Source organism: Salmo salar, chromosome 13, assembly GCF_965601325.2.
Source record: "Salmo salar chromosome 13, fSalSal1, whole genome shotgun sequence".
Lineage (NCBI taxonomy): Eukaryota > Metazoa > Chordata > Actinopteri > Salmoniformes > Salmonidae > Salmo > Salmo salar.
In genome coordinates, this window is record NC_138303.1 from 79,110,523 (window position 1) to 79,130,016 (window position 19,494).

General features: G+C 41.1%; 1 protein-coding gene across 2 annotated transcripts in view; it reads right to left on the reverse strand.

The window, feature by feature from the left end:
* si:ch211-283g2.1 (sodium- and chloride-dependent GABA transporter ine) overlaps positions 1 to 18,312 on the reverse strand; it is a 38,572-nt gene extending 20,260 nt beyond the window's left edge. For both annotated transcript variants that reach the window (XM_082960349.1, XM_014137960.3), the window contains exons 1-8: positions 18,047 to 18,312; positions 16,480 to 16,614; positions 15,940 to 16,150; positions 7,875 to 8,007; positions 7,477 to 7,611; positions 4,158 to 4,261; positions 3,852 to 3,976; positions 3,518 to 3,630 (exon numbers count right to left, since the gene is read on the reverse strand). In XM_082960349.1, the coding sequence (XP_082816475.1) occupies positions 3,518 to 3,630; positions 3,852 to 3,976; positions 4,158 to 4,261; positions 7,477 to 7,611; positions 7,875 to 8,007; positions 15,940 to 16,150; positions 16,480 to 16,614; positions 18,047 to 18,260 (1,170 nt within the window). In that variant the 5' untranslated portion in view covers positions 18,261 to 18,312. The remainder of the gene's footprint in view (positions 1 to 3,517; positions 3,631 to 3,851; positions 3,977 to 4,157; positions 4,262 to 7,476; positions 7,612 to 7,874; positions 8,008 to 15,939; positions 16,151 to 16,479; positions 16,615 to 18,046) is intronic.
* Positions 18,313 to 19,494: the final 1,182 nt, after the last annotated feature.

Consider the following 19,494-nt stretch of genomic DNA (forward strand, 5'->3'; position numbering starts at 1 on the left):
AGTCGATGATAAGACGTTGGAAATAGCAGCGTGAGGAATTGACTCAGTGCAAAAAGACAACTAAAGCTTACTGCAAATTTTTTATTTTTTGTTACAAGCCGTGTTTCGTTAAAGCCTATTTATTTTTGTTACAAGCCGTGTTTCGTTAAAGCCTATTTATTTTTGTTACAAGCCGTGTTTCGTTAAAGCCTATTTATTTTTGTTACAAGCCGTGTTTCGTTAAAGCCTATTTATTTTTGTTACAAGCCGTGTTTCGTTAACCTGTCTGGGCTTGCGTCCCACCCTAATCAACAGCCAGTGGAATCGCGTCGCGCTAAATGCAAAACCTCATAAATGCTATAACTTCAATTTCTCAAACATATGACTATTTTACACCGTTTTATAGATACACCTCTCCTGAATCGAACCACGTTGTCCGATTTCAAAAAGGCTTTACAGCAAAAGCAAAACATTAGATTAAGTCAGCAGAGTACCCAGCCAGAAATAATCACACAGCCATTTTCAAAGCAACTAGCATGCATCACAAATACCCAAAACACAGCTAAATGCAGCACTAACCTTTGACAACCTTCATCAGATGACACTCCTAGGACATCATGTTACACAACACATGCATTTTTTGTTCGATAAAGTTCATATTTATATATAAAAACAGCATTTTACATCGGCGCATGACGTTCAGAAAATCTTTTCCCTCAAATGCTTCCGATGATCAGCGCTACAATTTACAAAATTACTATTCGAAAACATTGTTAAAATGTAATATTGTCATTCAAAGACTTATAGATTAATATGTCTTGAATGCCATCTCTTTGCCAGATTTAAAAATAACTTTACTGGGAAATCACACTTTGCAATAAACGACGTGGTATGCCCAGAAAAAAAGTCTAGGCTATAAATGTTGGAGCCATCTTGGAACGATCAACCATCAAAAATACTATTGTAAATAATCCCTTACCTTTGATTATCTTTATCAGAAGGCACTTCTAGGGATTCCCAGGTCCATAACAAATGTAGTTTTGTTCAAAAAAGTTAATAATTTATGTCCCAATAGTGTTAGCGCGCTCTGAAGGCTAGTGAAAATGTACCGTGTGCGTCTGACTTGTCGTCAGGAATGAGCAAAGAAATATATTTAAGTTCGTTCAAACATGTCAAACGTTGTATAACATAAATCTTTAGGGGCTTTTTCAACCAGGGCTTCAATAATATTCCATTGGGACGGTTGCATTGTCTTTCAAAACGTTTCGAAAAGGGAGAGTACCCATGGGCGCCGACGTCACAATGGTAATGGTCCATCCCCTGTGACCAAGGTAAACATCCTCTCTTTCAGTCAATTTTGATAGTAGGAGGCTCAAACCACTTTGTAAAGACTGGGGACATCTAGTGGAAGCCATAGGAAGTGCTAAATGAATCACAAGCCCCTGTGTGTTTCAATGGCAAATGTTTGAAGTGATATCCACACATCAGATTTCAGTTTCCTGTCAGGATTTGTCTCAGGGTTTTGACTGCCATATGAGTTCTGTTATACTCACAGACACCATTCAAACAGTTTTAGAAACTTTAGGGTGTTTTCTATCCAAATCAAACAATTATATGCATATTCTAGTTACTGGGCAGGAGTAGTAACCAGATTAAATCGGGTACGTTTTTTTATCCGGCCGTGCAAATACTGCCCCCTAGCCCTAACAGGTTTAAAGCCTGTGTAAAGTTCATTTGTTTCAATGTACCGGTAGGCACCTGCGGCTTATAGACATGTGCGGCTTATTTACGTTCAAAATATATATATTTTTAAATTCAGTGGGTGCGGCTTATATTCAGGTGCGCTTAATAGTCCGGAAATTACGGTACTTGCTATGGGCGTCACTGCTATTAGCTTCATGACTGACATTTTGACCAGCGATGTCAGCCCCATGAGCATGCCGAGTCTGACAGCACAGTGGGTTGACAAGGATTTTGTACTGAGGAAAGCTGAATTGCATGCTCAAGAATGTGCTGGTTCTCATACCGCTACTGCCATTTCAATGGCATTTGAGAACATGTTTGAAACTTGGAAACATGAACACACTCTTAGAGCCATTCGAACAACTGACTCGAGAAATAAGCTCATCAACTGCGTATGCAGCAGATATGATACCCTCTGTCATGGAATTGAAACACCTGCTCAACAAAACTGCCGACACAGACCATGGGGTTAAAACTTACAAAAGTACTTGAGGCTGTGAACAAGCGATTCGGTGGCATTCTCGCTGAGCCTCTTTACTGTGTTGCCACCATGCTCGATGCTAGGTACAGTGAGGGAAAAAAGTATTTGATCCCCTGCTGATTTTGTACGTTTGCCCACTGACAAAGAAATTATCAGTCTATAATTTTAATGGTAGGTTTATTTGAACAGTGAGAGACAGAATAACAACAACAAAAAATCCAGAAAAACACATTTAAAAAATTTTATAAATTGATTTTCATTTTAATGAGGGAAATAAGTATTTGACCCCTCTGCAAAACATGACTTAGTACTTGGTGGAAAAACCCTTGTTGGCAATCACTGAGGTCAGACGTTTCTTGTAGTTGGCCACCAGGTTTGCACACATCTCAGGAGGGATTTTGTCCCACTCCTCTTTGCAGATCTTCTCCAAGGGACTGTAGTGACAACGAGGGACTGTAGTGACAACTCTTGCATTGAGATGCAGTGCCTTAGACCACTGCGTCCATGTGTGTTTTAACTATTTAACTGTACTAGAATGCTTAAAAGGCCGCTAAAATGTTAAATATCGGCTATCGGTATCGTTTTTTTTTGGCAAGGAAAATATTGGATATCGGTATCGGCCAGAAATGTCATATCGGTGTATCCCTACATATTACCTCAATTACCTCGACTAACCTGTACCCCCACACATTGACTCGGTACCGGTACCCCCTGTATATAGCCTCCTATTGTTATTTTACTCCTTTTTTTATTTACATTTAACTTTTGTTTATTTAGTAAATATTTATTAATATTAAAGCATTTCACGGTAAGGTTGTATTCGGCACATGTGACGAATACAATTTGATTTGATTTGATATTGCATTACTTTCTATTGGAACTGTAACTGCTGTAGTTAAAGATAGATTTTTGGTTCCTGGAATCATTTGTGACAGACGATTATACATTTTACTGGATATTGTATTCATATATTTATAGTAATTACCATAACTTAACCATGTGGCCAAACAAAGAGAACGTGACCAGGGCAGCAGGTAGCCTAGTGGTTAGAGCGTTGGACTAGTAACCGAAAGGTTGCAAGATTGAATCCCCGAGCTGACAAGGTTCTGCCCCTGAACAAAACAGTTAACCCACTGTTCCTAGGCCGTCATTGAAAATAATAATTTGTTCTTAAATGACTTGCCTAGTTAAATAAAGGAAAAAATTCATTAAAAAAAGACAACGTGAGGACAAATGCATCTGTTTCAAGTAGAGAAAAGTGTATTTAGTATCATGTGATAGTGGGTTTAGGTTAGGTAATGTACAGTTAGCTACCTGGCTGTCCAGCCCAAGGCACAGGAGCATGAAGAAGAACAGAATTGCCCACAGCGGAGCCACTGGCATCGTTGCAAAGGCTTGTGGGTAAACAACAAAAACCAGTCCTGGACCTAGATGCAAAATAATTCAGAACACACATGCATTGTTATTATGACTTTGGTGTCTAAACTCTTTTATGGAACAATCTTGGTGAAATTAGTATGCTTTGCCTCAAATACATGCACTGTAACTGGAAATGGTACATTTCCTAAATGAAAATGTGTGGTCTTGCGTCAGCTGTCCAAGTATTTCCCCTCCCTAAATGATCTTTAGTTTGCTTACACAAACTCACCATCTACAGCCAGCTCACTGACAGGTATGTTCTGGAGATGTGACATGTAGCCGAATGCGGAGAAGATGACAAAACCTGCCAGAATACTGGTCAGGGAGTTGGTGATGGAGATAGCCAGGGTGTCTCTGTGGGGAAAAAAGGGATGTGATGGATGAATCAATCCAGTACGCTGTCCGGTGTCCATATTAGGACAGCACCTGCTGAGATTGACCTAATATGGACACCGTAACAATGTGAAAATATATTTGAACTGACTTTTAACTGATTTGACCTGACTACAAACTCTCCTCAAAGTGAGCTTCTCACTTTAATATGTTGTTGTTGAAGTTGTTATAGCTGGACATGGCCATGAGGGAGCCAAAGCCTATCCCAATGGAGTTAAAGATCTGAGCTGCAGCGTTGACCCAAACCTGGAACAAAACACAAGGAATTCCGTCTAATAATGTACTGTACCTCTAATAGCACCATAAAACTCATCCACACTGATAGAATAACAATGTTATGCTAACAATCACCCTAGCTGGCAGTTAACCATAACACATCCAAGCTCTTTACCAGCAGCACCCGACCTCGACATGTCTTCACAAAAACTCCTCCCGAGCCCCTCTTCTCCTGAAATGATTTAGATCCTTATCTATGGCTTATTTAAAATCAAATCAAAGTTTACTGGAAATGCTTGCGAAATGCTAATGTTTCTAGCTCCAACAGTGCAGTAATACCTAGCAATAAAAAAGCAACACAAATAGTCCCCAAAAATAAAATGTAAATAAAGAAATTAATAAATATCAGAAAAAGCTATGTCTGGAATATTTATACTGAACAACAATATAAACGCAACATGCAACAATTTCAAAGATTTTGCTGAGTTACAGTTCAAATAAGGAAATCAGTCAATTGAAATAAATTCATCAGGCCCTAATCTATGGATTTCACATGACTGGGCAGGGGTGTAGCCCAGGAATAGGCCCACCCACTTGGGAGCCAGGCCCACCCACTGGGGACCCAGGCCCAGCCAATCAGAATTAGTTTTCCCCCACAAAAGGGCTTTATTACAGACAGAAATCCTTCTCAGCATCCCCCTCAAATGTTCCCACAGGTGAAGAAGCCGGATGTGGAGGTCCTGGGCTGGCGTGGTTACCCGTGGTCTGCGGTTGTGAGGCCGTTTGGACGTACTGCCAAATTGTCTAAAATTACATTGGTGGAGGCTTATAGTAAAGAAAGGAACATTGAATTCTCTGGCAACAGCTCTGGTGGACATTCCTGCAGTCATCATGACAATTGCACGCTCCCTCAAAACTTGAGACATCTGTGGCATTGTGTTGTGTGACAAAACTGCACATTTTAAAATGGCCTTTTATTGTCCCCAGCACAAGGTGCACCTGTGTAATTATCATGCCCCCCCCCTTTGTTCAAGGACACATTATTCCATTTCTGTTAGTCACATGTCTGTGGAACTTGTTCAGTTTATCTCAGTTGTTGAATCCTGTTATCCTGTCTCAGCCTATTTATGCTGCAGTAGTTTATGTGTCGGGGGGCTAGGGTCAGTCTGTCACATCTGGAATATTTCTCTTGTCTTTTCCGGTGTCCTGTGTGAATTTAAATATGCTCTCTCTAATTCTCTCTTTCTCTTTCTTTCTTTCTTTCTCTCTCTCGGAGGACCTGAGCCCTAGAACCATGCCTCAGGACTACCTGGCTTGATGACTCCTTGCTCTCCCCAGTTCACCTGGCCGTGCTGCTGCTCCAGTTCCAACTGTTCTGCCTGCAGCTATGGAACCCTGACCTATTCACCGGACGTGCTACCTGTCCCAGACCTGCTGGAACCCTGACCTATTCACCGGACGTGCTACCTGTCCCAGACCTGCTGTTTTCAACTCTCTAGAGACAGCAGGAGCGGTAGAGATACTCTCAAAGATCGGCTATGAAAAAGCCAACTGACACTTACTCTTGTGTTACTGACTTGTTGCACCCTCGACAACTACTATGATTATTATTATTTGACAATGCTGGTCATTTATGAACATTTGAACATCTAGGCCATGTGCTGTTATAATCTCCAGCCGGCACAGCCAGAAGAGGACTGGCCACCCCTCATAGCCTGGTTCCTCTCTAGGTTTCTTCCTAGGTTTTGGCCTTTCTAGGGAGTTTTTCCTAGCCACCGTGCTTCTACACCTGCATTGCTTCCTGTTTGGGGTTTTAGGCTGGGTTTCTGTACAGCACTTTGAGATATCAGCTGATGTAAGAAGGGCTATATAAATAGATTTGATTTGATTTGATTTATGTTCATACAAATACTTACACACGTTAAGTTTGCTGAAAATAAACGCAGTTGACAGTGAGAGGACATTTCTTTTATTCGGACAGTTTATTTGGACAGTTAAGCTACTTTTTTTACTTGGCTCAAAACATAGAAATTAAAGCACTTTATGTATCTAATCCCCACATTTGACGAGGTCATAAATATTTAGAAAAATTTGCTTATAGTGTATAAATGCAGTCTAAGGTTTAGTGTTTGGTACCGAATTCCTTGCACACAATGACTACATCAAGCTTGTGACTACAAACTTGTTGGACGCATTTTCAGTTTGTTTTGGTTGTGTTTTGGGTTATGTTTTGCCCAACCAGCGACTCACTACCTCATCCTAATTGTGCAGTACAGGGGGCTCTGAAAAAACGTTAAGAGGTTCCAGAAATATCCAAATGCGTAATTTTAGAAACGGAAAATCTCTCAGTATAGTGATGCAGGTCATTAGATGTTGTGTCATTCCGAACTTAATCCGCAACGTTATATTCCATTTTATTATGAGATTTTAGTAGCAGGCTACACAGAGAATGGAACAGCTCGAGCTGCGCAAAATTGAATATAATGTTGCGGATAAAGCTCGGAATAACAATTTCATGTGTACATAATTTCTGCGAAAGCCCTGTATGTGCTAGCCCTGTCCTTTAGCATAGCACCAACCTCGGTGTTAATCCAGGCCTTTTGATTAGGGAGGTAAATCACTGGTTGGGGTAAATCTCTCAAAAACAGTGCTAGCTGTGCCACTAGAGATCCTGCTTCGAGTCCAGGCTCTGTTGCAGCCGGCCGCGACCGGGACACCCATAGGGCGGCGCACAATTGGCCCAGCGTTGTCCGGGTTAGGGGAGGGTTGGCCCGGCAGAGATGTTCTTGTCCCATCACGCACCAGCGACTTCTGTGGCGGGTCGGGCGCAATGCACGCTGACACGGTGGCCAGGTGTACAGCGTTTCCTCCGACACATTGGTGCGGCTGGCTTCCGGCTTAAGCGGACATTGTGTCAAGAAGCAGTGCAGCTTGGCTGGGTTATGTTTCGGAGGACGCACAGCTCTCAACCTTCGCCTCTCCTCTAGTCCGTATGGGAGTTGTAGTGATGGGACAAGACTGTAACTACCAATTGGATATGATGAAAAAGGGGGTAAAACAAAAATTATAATAAAAAAGAGAAAAAGTATTTTTTTTAAGTTTCTCAAAAACAAGTGAAATCAAGAGAAAAAATATTCTGGACCCTTCTATAACATATCATTTACATAAAAAAGAGAGATTTGGTTGTAAAAAAGCTAACTTTGCCTTTAAGGTTAGGGATCGGGTCTGTACCTCCGTCCTCTTACCTCCAACTCCAGGAGTTTCTCCCAGTTTGGCACGATGAAAAAGCGGATGCCTTCCATAGCTCCTGGGAGCTGGACATTGTTTATCAACAGAGCTAACAGGATGACATATGGGAAGAGAGCCGTGAAGTATACCACCTGGAGGAGACACACACAAACAGTAGTAAAAATATGATATTATAAAATGTTCACAATGGCCAAAAATCAACAAAAACTTGGACTAACTCTGAATCAATGTAAAAGAGCCAAACGTTATGTTGACGTAAGAGTAAAAAATTACTGAACAGAGATAAGAACATTTACTCACTCCTCTTTTTTTACTTGGAAAGCATATCATCGAACTAGTCCTGATCTCTCTCTCTGTGTCAGCATGTCTATCTGTCTCTTTCTCTCTCTTTTACCTTCCCTGTTGACTTGACCCCCTTGAAGATGCAGAAGTAGAGGAGGATCCAGGCCAAAAGGAGCAGGAGAAAGAGTTCCCATCGCAGCACCCCGCTCTCCTCCACTCCCCCTGTCCTCTCCAGCATCCTATAACTACAACACAATTGCTTTATTTTTTGCTGTCACAGTACCCAAGGCTGCCAGCGCACTCCCTGCAGATCTCCCCACAAGCATCCTGGGGGTTCAAACCGGCAACCCTCCAGCTCCCAGTCTGCTTCTTTAACCTCAAGCCTACCACCACACCCATAACACACACAGAGACACAAACAACAGCTCTGATGTGTAAAAATAAAAAAGCAGACACTGAATATCCCTTTGAACATGGTGAAGTTATTAATTATGCTTAGGATGGTGTATCAATACACCCTGTCACTACAAAGATACAGGCGTCCTTCCTAACTCAGTTGCCGGAGAAGGAAGGAAACCGCTCAGGGATTTCAACGTGAGGCCAATGGGAATTTTAAAACAGTTACAGAGTTTAATGGCTGTGATAGGAGAAACTGAGGATGGATCAACAACCAAGATACTCCACAAAACTAACCTAAATGACAGAGTGAAAAGAAGGAAGCATGTGCAGAATAAAAATATTCCCATGCATCCTGCTTGCAACAACGCAAGTAAAACTGAAAAAAATGTGGCAAAGAAATTAACTTTATATCCTGAATACATTTTTTATATTTTAGTCATTTAGCAGACACGCTTATCCAGAGCAACTTACAGTAGTGAATGCATACATTTCATACATTTTTATTTATTTATTTATTTATTTCTCCGTACTGGTCCCCCATGGGAATCGAACCCACAACCCTGGCGTTGCAAACACCATGCTCTACCAACTGAGCCACACAGGACCATACAAAGTGTTATGTTTGTGGCAAATCCAACACATCACTGAGTACCATTCTTCATATTTTCAAGCATGGTGGTGCCTGCATCATGTTATGGGTATGCTTGTCATCGTCAAGTACTAGGGAGTTTTTTTAATAAAAAGAAACGGAATAGAGCTAAGCACAGGCAATATCCTAGAGAAAAACCTGGTTCAGTCTGCTTTCCAATTGACACTGGGAGAGAAATTTACCTTTCAGGAAGACAATAACCTAAAACACATGGCCAAATATACACTGGAGTTGCATAACAAGATTACATTGAATGTTCCTTAGTGGCCTAGTTGCAGTTTTTACTTAAATCGTCCTGAAAACCAATGGCAAGATTTGAAAATGGCTGTCTAGCCATGATCAACAACCAACTTGACAGAGCGTAAAAAGCAGAGTGTGCAAAGTTGTCATCAAGGCAAATGGTGGCTACTTTGAAGAATCTCAAATATAAAATATATTTTGATTTATTTAACACTTTTTTGGTTACTACATGATTCCATATGTGTTATTTCATAGTTGTGATGTCTTCACTATTATTCTACAATGTAGAAAATAGTATAAATAAACAAAAACCCTTGAATGAGTAGGTGTGTCCAAACATTTGACTGGTACTGTATATGTTGGGTCAATGAAGGGTAGATGGGAACTAGGAATATGGAAAGTTACTGAGAGTAGAAGCTTCATATTCTGTTCCATGTTTCTGAGGAGAGAGGTGAAAGGCCATTGTTAGTCTCTGATAAGGCAGGCCGGCTGCGAAACTAGGGAGGAGTAAGGAATGCGTCTCGAGGTCAAATCAACAGATGAAGTGAGAAGAAAACTCTGGGAGGGGGGCAGAGAAGCCCACCACAATTTTTATGTTTTTATTTTTTATTTCAACCTTTATTTAACCAGGTAAGCTAGTTGAGAACAAGTTCTCATTTACAACTGCGACCTGGCCAAGATAAAGCAAATGACTCTCCTACTGCAGTACTATCTGACACATACACTTCCAAACCCACAAATGTTTTAGTAACAGGCAGCGCAATGACGACACAAGCGAGAGGAACCAATTAAATTCCTGCCTAGCAACAGAGATGTATTGGTTGTCTAGATGTGTAAGGAGTTGTCAACGCCCATTAGAAGGTTATAAATATACAGTGGCTTGCGAAAGTATTCACCCCCTTGGCATTTTTCCTGTTTTGTTGCCTTACAATCTGGAATTAAAATCGATTTTTGGGGGGGTTGTATCATTTGATTTACACAACATGCCTACCACTTTGAAGATGCAAAATACATTTTTTTTGTGAAACAAACAAGAAATAAGACAAAAAACAGAAAACTTGATTCGGCTCGAGTATGGGGAAAATATAGCAAATTGGATAAAATTGGTCAGCATTTCCATGTTGATGGAAAATTCCTATCAGATAAAGAAATCAGAGATGCTGTTGTGGCATGGCACAATGGCATCAATGACAAATCGCAAGCTCAATATACAAGCGTTTTGATGTTGCCGTTTTATCAACAGAAAAGTAGAACCGATAAAGCTCAAAATAAAGATATGCAGGGTCATATGCAGGGACATAGTTGTCCTGGACTGGATCATAGATCCAAGGGACCCTGGAAACCATAGAGAGGTGCGCCCAGTTCGTACTCATGCAGTTGTGATGACTTATTACCCCGGGCTGATACTCCCAGAGGGAGGGAACCCCATACTGCCAGATGGCCAACCTATAACACGACTCCAAATTAAACACCAACACCAGCCGCTGAGTATTGTTGAAATGCGTAGTATAATGAAAGAAGCACCTGTCCCAGTTAAAGAGGGTCAGGAATTTATCAGTTTCCTAAGGAAACAGTGCCGAATTTTGATGGTGATTATGATCATGTTGTCCGTTCCCTATTGCCAAGAGCAATGTTGGCACAATTAGTCGGAAACTACCCTGCTCCCGCCTGGTCGTCCGCTTGTGTGGCATGTGACCAAGCATCCTCGCAAGAACAAATTTTATTATTTGTGACAGATATTGGAAATATTTTGTTTCTGCCCTGACCAAAATTAGTAGATGCACTCAGAGTCAAAATGAGGGGGTACGTTAGTACGTTGATAGGATGGAAGACGCGTTGCGCACTAATCTGGCACTAGCAGATCATTTTAATGAAGATGCGGGAATTTGTACCTCCACTTTGAACGCAGGGTTGAAACCCACCGTCAAAACTGGTATTGCAGGGTTGGTGGGCCAACACTCCACACGGTGGAGATAGTTCAAGCTGCATTGAGAGTGGAATCTAATTCCGCTCACTTAGCAGTGCGTGTAGTCGCTGCTAAACATACTCTTGAACTCATTACCGGTGCCTGTGTAACAGTATAGCTTCCGTCCCTCTCCTCCTCGCCCCAACCTGGGCTCGAACCAGGGACCCTCTGCACACATCAACAACTGACACCCACGAAGCATCGTTACCCATCGCGCAACAAAAGCCGCGGCCCTTGCAGAGCAAGGGGAACAACTACTGCATGGTCTCAGAGCGAGTGACGTCACCAATTGAAACGCTATTAGTGCGCACCACCGCTAACTAGCTAGCCATTTCACATCGGTTACACCTGGGGTAAGAAAAATTAAATCAAACGGAGAGGTAAATCTGACAACAAATACATTCTGCAGCGAAAAGCCACCGATGCGGTGCATTTGGCCATTGGGTGAGAGACTGTACAGTGGTACCTGAGCCCTCTGTGCCGGCTCATTGCGGCTGTGCGGACATTTTCTTCACTGACTAGTGACCAACAACAAGCACTCCTGAAAGCGGCCGCAGTTGTGAGTAACGCATAGGGGAATGTGGCCTCTGAGCCGTCGACAAATTGGCAAAATTTACGATGGAAAAGTATTGCATTTAGCGGGGTAACAGGGACAGAATCTAAAGCTATGCAATTACTACCCATGCTGTTTACAATAGGTCCAGTAATAATACTGGGCTCATTCTTTATGGTAGCGAGGGTAAAATCGATTTTGGGTTTGGATAATCTTTGCGAAATACCAGGGCAATTTTTGCATTTGTATTTGTTATGGATCCCCATTAGCTACTCTTCCTGGGATCTGGCAAAATGAAGGCAGTTATACAATTTTAACAACATTACATTACATTCATTACAGAATTCACAACACACTAAGTGTGTGCCCTCAGGCCCATGCTCCACTACCACAAATCTACAACACAAAATGTGTACGTGTTTGTATAGTGCGTATGTTATCATGTGTGTGTATGCATGTGTCTGTGCCTATGTTTGTGTTACTTCACAGTCCCCGCTGTTCCATAAGGTGTATTTTTACCTGCTTTTTAAATCTAATTCTACTGCTTGCATCAGTTACCTGATGCGGAATAGAGTTCCATGTAGTCATGGTTCAATATATTTTGTATTTATTATGGATCCCCATTAGCTGCTGCTCTTCCTGGGGTCCAGAAAAATTAAGGCAGTTTATACAATTTTAAAAACGTTACAATACATTCACAGATTTCACAACACACTGTGTGCCCTCAGGCCCCTACACTACCACATATCTACAGTACTAAAACCATGTGTATGTATAGTGCGTATGTTATTGTGTGTGTGTGTATGCATGTGTCTGTGTCAATGTTTGTGTTGCTTCACAGTCCCCGCTGTTCCATAAGGTGTTTTTTAATCTGTTTTTTAAATCTAATGTTACGGCTTGCGTCAGTTACTTGATGTGGAATAGTGTTCCTTGTAGTCGTGGCTCTATGTAGTACTGTGTGCCTCCCATAGTCTGTTCTGGTCTTGGGGACTGTGAAGAGAACTCTTGTGGCATGTCTTGTGGCTTGTAGTACTGTGCGCCTCCCATAGTCTGTTCTGGACTTGGGGACTGTGAAGAGACCTCTGGTGGCATGTCTTGTGGAGTATGCATGGGTGTCTGAACTGTTTGCTAGTATTTTAAACAGACAGCTCGGTGCCTTCAGCTTGTCAACACTGCTTACAAAAACAAGGAATGAGGAAGTCAATCTCTCTTCCACTTTGAGCCTTGAGAGATTTACATACATGTCATTAATGTTAGCTCTCCATTTACTTTTAAGGGCCAGCTGTGCTGCCCTGTTCTGTTTTCCAAAGTCCCTCTTTATGGCACCTGACCACATGACTGAACAGTAGTCCAGGTGCGACAAAACCAGGGCCTGTAGGACCTGCCCTGTTGGTCCTATGAAGGCAGAGCAATGCTTTATTATGGACAGATTTCTCCCCATTTTAGCTACTGTTGTACCAATATGTTTTGACCCTGACAGTTTACAATCCAGGGTTACTCCAAGCAGTTTAGTCACCTCAACTTGCTATATTTCCACATTATTCATTACTAGATATAGTTGAGGTTTAGGGTTTAGTGAATGATTTGTCCCAAATACAATGCTTTTAGTTTTGGAAATATTTAGGACTAACTTATTCCTTGTTAACCATTGCGAAACTAACTGCAGCTCTTTGTTAAGTATTGCAGTCATTTCAGTCACTGTAGTAGCTGATGTCTATAGTGTTGAGTCATCCGCATACATAGACACACTTGCCTTACTCAAAGCCAGTGGCATGTCGTTAGTAAAGATTGAAAAAAGCAAGGGGCCTAAACGGCTACCCTAGGGAATTCCTGCTTCTACCTGGATAATGTTTGAGAGGCTTCCATTATAGACCACCCTGTGTGTTCTGTTAGACAAGTAACTCTTTATCCACATTATAGCAGGGGGTGTAAAGCCATAACACATATGTTTTTCCAGCAGCAGACTTTGATCGAGAATGTCAAAAGCTGCACTGAAGTCTAACAAGACAGCCCCCACAGTCATTTTATCATCAATTTCTCTCAGCCAATCATTAGTCATTTGTGTAAGTGCCGTGCTTGTTGAGTGTCCTTCCCTATATGCGTGCTGAAAGTCTGTTGTCAATTTATTTACTGTGAAATAGCATTGTATCTGGTCAAACACCATTGTTTCCAGAAGTTTACTAAGGGTTGGTAACAGGCTGATTGGTCGGCTATTTGAGCCAGTAAAGGGAGCTTTACCATTCTTGGGTAGCGGAATGACTTTAGCTTCCCTCCAGGCCTGAGGGTATACACTTTCTAGTAGGATTAAATTGAAGAGGAGTGGGAATATCGTCCGCTATTATCCTCAGTAATTTTCCATTCAGATTGTCAGACCCCGGTGGCTTGTCATTGTTGATAGACAACAATACTTTTTCCATCTCTTCCACACTGACTTCCACACTACAATTTTTGTCTTTCATAATTTGGTCCGATATACTTGGATGTGTAGTATCAGCGTTTGTTGCTGGCATGTCATCCCTAAGTTAGTTTATCTTGCCAATGATAAAGTCATTAAAGTAGTTGGCAATATCAGTGGGTTTTGTGATAACTGAGCCATCTGATTCAATGAATGACGGAGCCGAGTTGGCTTTTTTCCCCAAAATGTCCTTTAAGGTGCTCCAAAGCTTGTTACTATCGTTCTTTATATCATTTATCTTTGTTTCAGAGTAATAGTTTATTTTTATTTAGCTTAGTCACATGATTTCTTAATTTGAGGTATGTTTGCCAATCAGTTGGGCTGCCAGACTTATTTGCCATACCTTTTGCCTCATCCCTCTCTACCATACAATTTTTCAATTCCTCATCAATCCAAGGGGATTTAACAGTTTTTACAGTCATTTTCTTAATGGGTGCATGCTTATTAGTAACTGGAATAAACATAAATGTGCAAGCGCAGCGTCTGGTTGCTCCTCATTACACACCACAGACCAGCAAATATTCTTTACATCATCAACATATGAATCACTACAAAACTTATTCTATGACCTCTTATACACTATATTAGGCCCAGCCTTTTAGATCTTTGGTTTTCCTGGCTATTATATTGTGATCACTACATCCTATGGATTTGGATACTGCTTTAAAGCAAATTGTGTTTCTGCAGCATTAGTAAAGATGTGATCAATACATGTTGATGATTTCATTCCTGTGCTGTTTGTAAATACCCTGATAGGTTGACTGACAACCTGAACCATGTTGCAGGCACTGGTTACAGTTTGTATTTTTTTCTTGAGTGGGCAGCTTGATGAGAGCCGGTCAATATTTATATCACCCAGAAAATATACTTCTATGTATTTCTGTTTTTTATTTGTAATAAATGTGCAAACATTTCTTTTTTTTTTTTTGCTATGTCATTATGGGTAATGTATGTAGATTGACAAGGAACATTTGTTATTTTATCAATTTTAGAATTAGGCTGTAACGTAACAAAATGTGGAAAAAGTCAAAGGGTCTGAATACTCTCCGAATGCACTGTATATAACCACAGTTTTGTTGATAAAAATGGAGCTACTCACTTCCCATGCATCCTATTGGTAAGCGCATGCGCCTCGTGCATCTTTCCCACTCACCATTATTTACGATTCATTCATTATTATCTGTAGTCATGGTAGTATCCACATTAATGTAGAAGTGTTCAACAACATATTCTTATATGCAATATAAGTGACTCCAAAATGACACAATACATTATTTACCATTCATTTCTATTGGGCACAACATAATTCCGAAACAACCAAAACAAACTGCAAATGCATCCAACAAGTTTGTAGTCACAAGTTTCATGTAGTCATTGCATGCTAGGAATATAGGACCAAGTGCTAAACTTTTGACGAAACTTTTATACACTATAAATGAATTTGTCCAAATACTCACAACACCTTCAAATGGGGGGACTAGATACATAAAGTGGGGCGGCAGGTAGCCTAGTGGTTATAGCATTGGACTAGTAACCAAAAGGTTGCGAGATCGAATCCCTGAGATAACAACGTAAAAATTGGTTGTTCTGCCTCTGAACATGGCAGTTAACTCACTGTTCCTAGGCTGTTATTGAATATAAGAATTTGTTCTTAACTGACTTGCCTAGTTATATAAAGGTTTTTTTTAAAAGTGCATTCACTTCTAAATGGTAAAAGGTGTATGAACATACCTTCAAATAAAAGGTGACATTCTGTACTGTCACATCATTCAGTATACAACATTTGATCTAAAATGCTAGAGTATAGAGCCAAATTAACAGTTTTAGCTTCACTGTCCAAATAAATACAGTACATCGGGGAGTGTACATAGAGGAGTATGGCTCTGGGCTAGCCCACATTGAGAGTGAGACCTACTTGAAGAACTGCTGGCTGGCGGTGGAGGAGTGTGAGCTGGTGTTTGGGTTTATGCGATCAGTGCAGTTGGGGGTGTTCCATGTGTTGTTGCAGCTCTGCCAGGGCAGCGGGCTCTGGAAGGAACTGAACAGGTAGTACAGACCCCATGTGATGATGATGTTGTAGTAAGTGCACATGATGAAGGAGATGGCCACGGTCGCCAGGCCCACTCCTAAGGGATGGGCAAATAACATTGTCATTTTTGTCATTTACAACTTATATGAATCTTAAAATACTTTAGTTAGTTACAACCTTATGCATAGACTAGAGTTATAACTGAACTGCAGGGAAGAGGAAAGCCTGGTTTATGGTCATCCTGTGCTCCAGTAGTGAGTCAGCAAAATGTTTATGACCCCTTTGGACACCAGTGCCATTTCATAGGTTTAAGTTTGACTGACGGTTTTAGTTTGACTATGCCATTTTTAGTTTGACTATGTTAAAACTCGACACTAAAATGATGCTCCAGTAGAGGGGGGGGACAGATACTGTATGTTTCAGTACCTTTCAGCAGCGGGCAGGCTTTAGCCAGGGCCTGAACAGGCCCTCTTCTCATGTACTGTCCCAGAATCAGCTCCATGTAGAGCAGAGGAATTCCCATCACCAGCAGCATCAGCAGGTAGGGAACCAGGAATGCACCTGACCAGGACATAAAGCAGCAATATATCAGCAACACAGTAACTTTAGTGGGACTAAAGTATGTTTCTTGAAATTGGAAGAGGATTGACAGTAACTCAGTCCAAAGGGTATATGTTAAAATTTTAGTTTAAAATAAAATAATGTGGCCTCCCAAGTGGCGCAGCGGTATAAAGCACTGCATTGCAGTGTTGCGGCATCACTACAGCCTGGGGTTTGATCCCAGGCTGTGTTACAACCGGCCATGACTGGGAGTCCCATAGGGTGGTGCACAATTGGCCCAGTGTCATCCGGGTTAGGGTAGGGTTTGGCTGGGGGGCTTTACTTGGCTCATCACGCTCTAGCAACTCCATGTGGTGGGCCGGGTGCCTGTAAGCTGACTTCAGTGTTCAGTTGAATGTTGTTTACGCCGACACATTGGTGCAGCTGGCTTCTAGGTTAAGCGAGCGGGTGTTAAGAAGCACAGCTTGGCAGGTCATGTTTCGGAGGACAGATGACTCAACCATCGCCTCTCCTGAGCCTGTTGGGGAGTTGCAGCGATGAGACAAGTTCATAATTGGATTGCAATTGGATATCATGAAAAAGGGGGTAAAGCTTTTTTTTTTTTTTAAATATGCAACCTCTAGCCTCTCCCTGTAGGCAATTTCAAGAAACATACTTCAGTCCCACTTGGACCTTCTCATCATTGAAAACAGGGAGACATGGAAATGTTTTGACTAGCGTGTCTTTGTGCCCCCAAGTTATATTTTCACAGCAAGTTTAACAATGCCATGTGTTGATGAGTCAGTGGTGCATATGTGACCTGGTCTAATCTTTAATAAAGTCATTCACCCCCCCAGCCAAACTCATTGCCTCTCACGTGCGGAATGAACTGTGCTTTATAACTTCCAGACGAGGAGTTAGGTTGTGTTTTTGTAGCTGTGTAAAGAAAGGATTGCTTGTTGGGTTCTCAGGGTTCAAGGTAATTTTAATTGAAGCATTACATGTTGTTGTTATGCCATTCTGAATTAATTCTGATCGTTGGACAAAATGTAATACCTGGTAAAATTCTTAATTCTCTCTCCATGATAACTACAACTCAATAAAATTGTATTCATAACCAATGACAGTGACAAGTGGCATGTCATTATGGCATTATTCAAGTATCTCACTATAAAATGTGGTGGATCATCATCTTATGTCATAGTACAAAACTCTACTCTAAGATTATGCTTTCCTCCACAGTACTAACCATTAATATCACCCTGACATTTTCTATCAACATGACAACAGAAAAATGCTATCATATACCCAGACAAATGTAAAACTTTCATTCACGAACATATATATATTCTCAACAATATAAATTAATAAGGGGACGTAAGTCTGGTTATGCTATATAGTCATTGAGTTTTAGTCTTCTATCAGAGCTGACTCATCAGAAATGTCCTCTCACCTCCTCCACTCCTGTAGCACAGATAAGGGAACCGCCATATGTTCCCCAGCCCTACAGCACAGCCGATCCCAGCCAGGGTGAACTCGATCTGCCTCTTCCATGTGGGCCTGCCTGGCTCCTGATCCACCGTGCCTTGGTCCAGCTCCATCTCCAAGGTTGGGTCTTTCTGTCTGTGTCTTCTCTGTGACTTGACTGACTGGGCCCAAAATGTCATGGGAGGCTTGGTTTGAAAATAAATGAAAGACAGTCACATAATCATCTTTTATGACTCATTAATGATTAGCTGAGTGCAAAGGAACAACTGTAAGGTAAAACACATATTTCCCAAAGTTTCCCAGCAGTGCCATTCAAATAGTTCAACATGACAAGTGAATTTCCACTGAGAACATTGTGAGTGCACATATTGTATAAAGAAACTCCCCTTTAAGGAAGCTAATTTTAATAATTGTGGGTCAGTGTGTACTAGTGTTTTAGAAGGTTCCATGAAGTGCAGTCCAAACATGTTGTGACATTCTGCTAAACATTGTAGTACACATGGAACCAACAGCCTTTGTCATTTTATATTTATAGTTCAGATATGATATAACTCTACTAGAGTGGTAATAGTAAGCCTATGATATTAAGCTATATAAGAATGCAAGCTTGCCCTTCAAAAGGTCCATTACTGGGGTCATTGCTGGGGTCGTTGGTCGGCAATTTGTTTCTGATAACCATATTGTTTACTGCAGTTTTCTTTGATAACAAATGTCAACAGGGCAGGCAAAGGTTAACCAGGACTCTGCTTTTCCTGTGTCATTATTATGCAAGCTATCAACATATCTCTATAGCCTAAAGTGCAATCGGAAAATATTAAGACCCTTTGACATCTTCCACATTTTATTACGTTACAGCCTTATTCTAAAATTGATTAAATTATATATTTTCCTCTTCATCAATCTACACACAATACCCCATAATGACAAAGCAAAAACAGGTTTAGACATTTTTGCAAATTCATTAAGAATAAAAAACTGAAATAACTTATTTTCATAAGTATTCAGACCCTTTGCTATGAGACTTGAAATTGAACTCAGGTGCATCTTGTTTCTATTGATCATCCTTGAGATGTTTCTACAAGTGTTACGGCTGTTGTAGAGAGGGGACCAAAGCGCAGCGTGGTAAGTGTTCATTATCATTTATTTAAACAATGAAAACTCTAGAACAAAGAAACAAATCGAGAAGCCAAACAGTTCCGTCAGGTAACGAATACAAAACAGAAAATAACTACCCACAAAACACAGGTGGGAAAAGGCTGCCTAAATATGACTCCTAATCAGAGACAACGATAGACAGCTGCCTCTGATTAGGAACCATACTTGGCCCAACACAAAGAAATACAAAACATAGAATGCCCACCCCACACCCTGACCTAACAAAATAGAGGAATAAACTGTCTCTCTCAGGTCAGG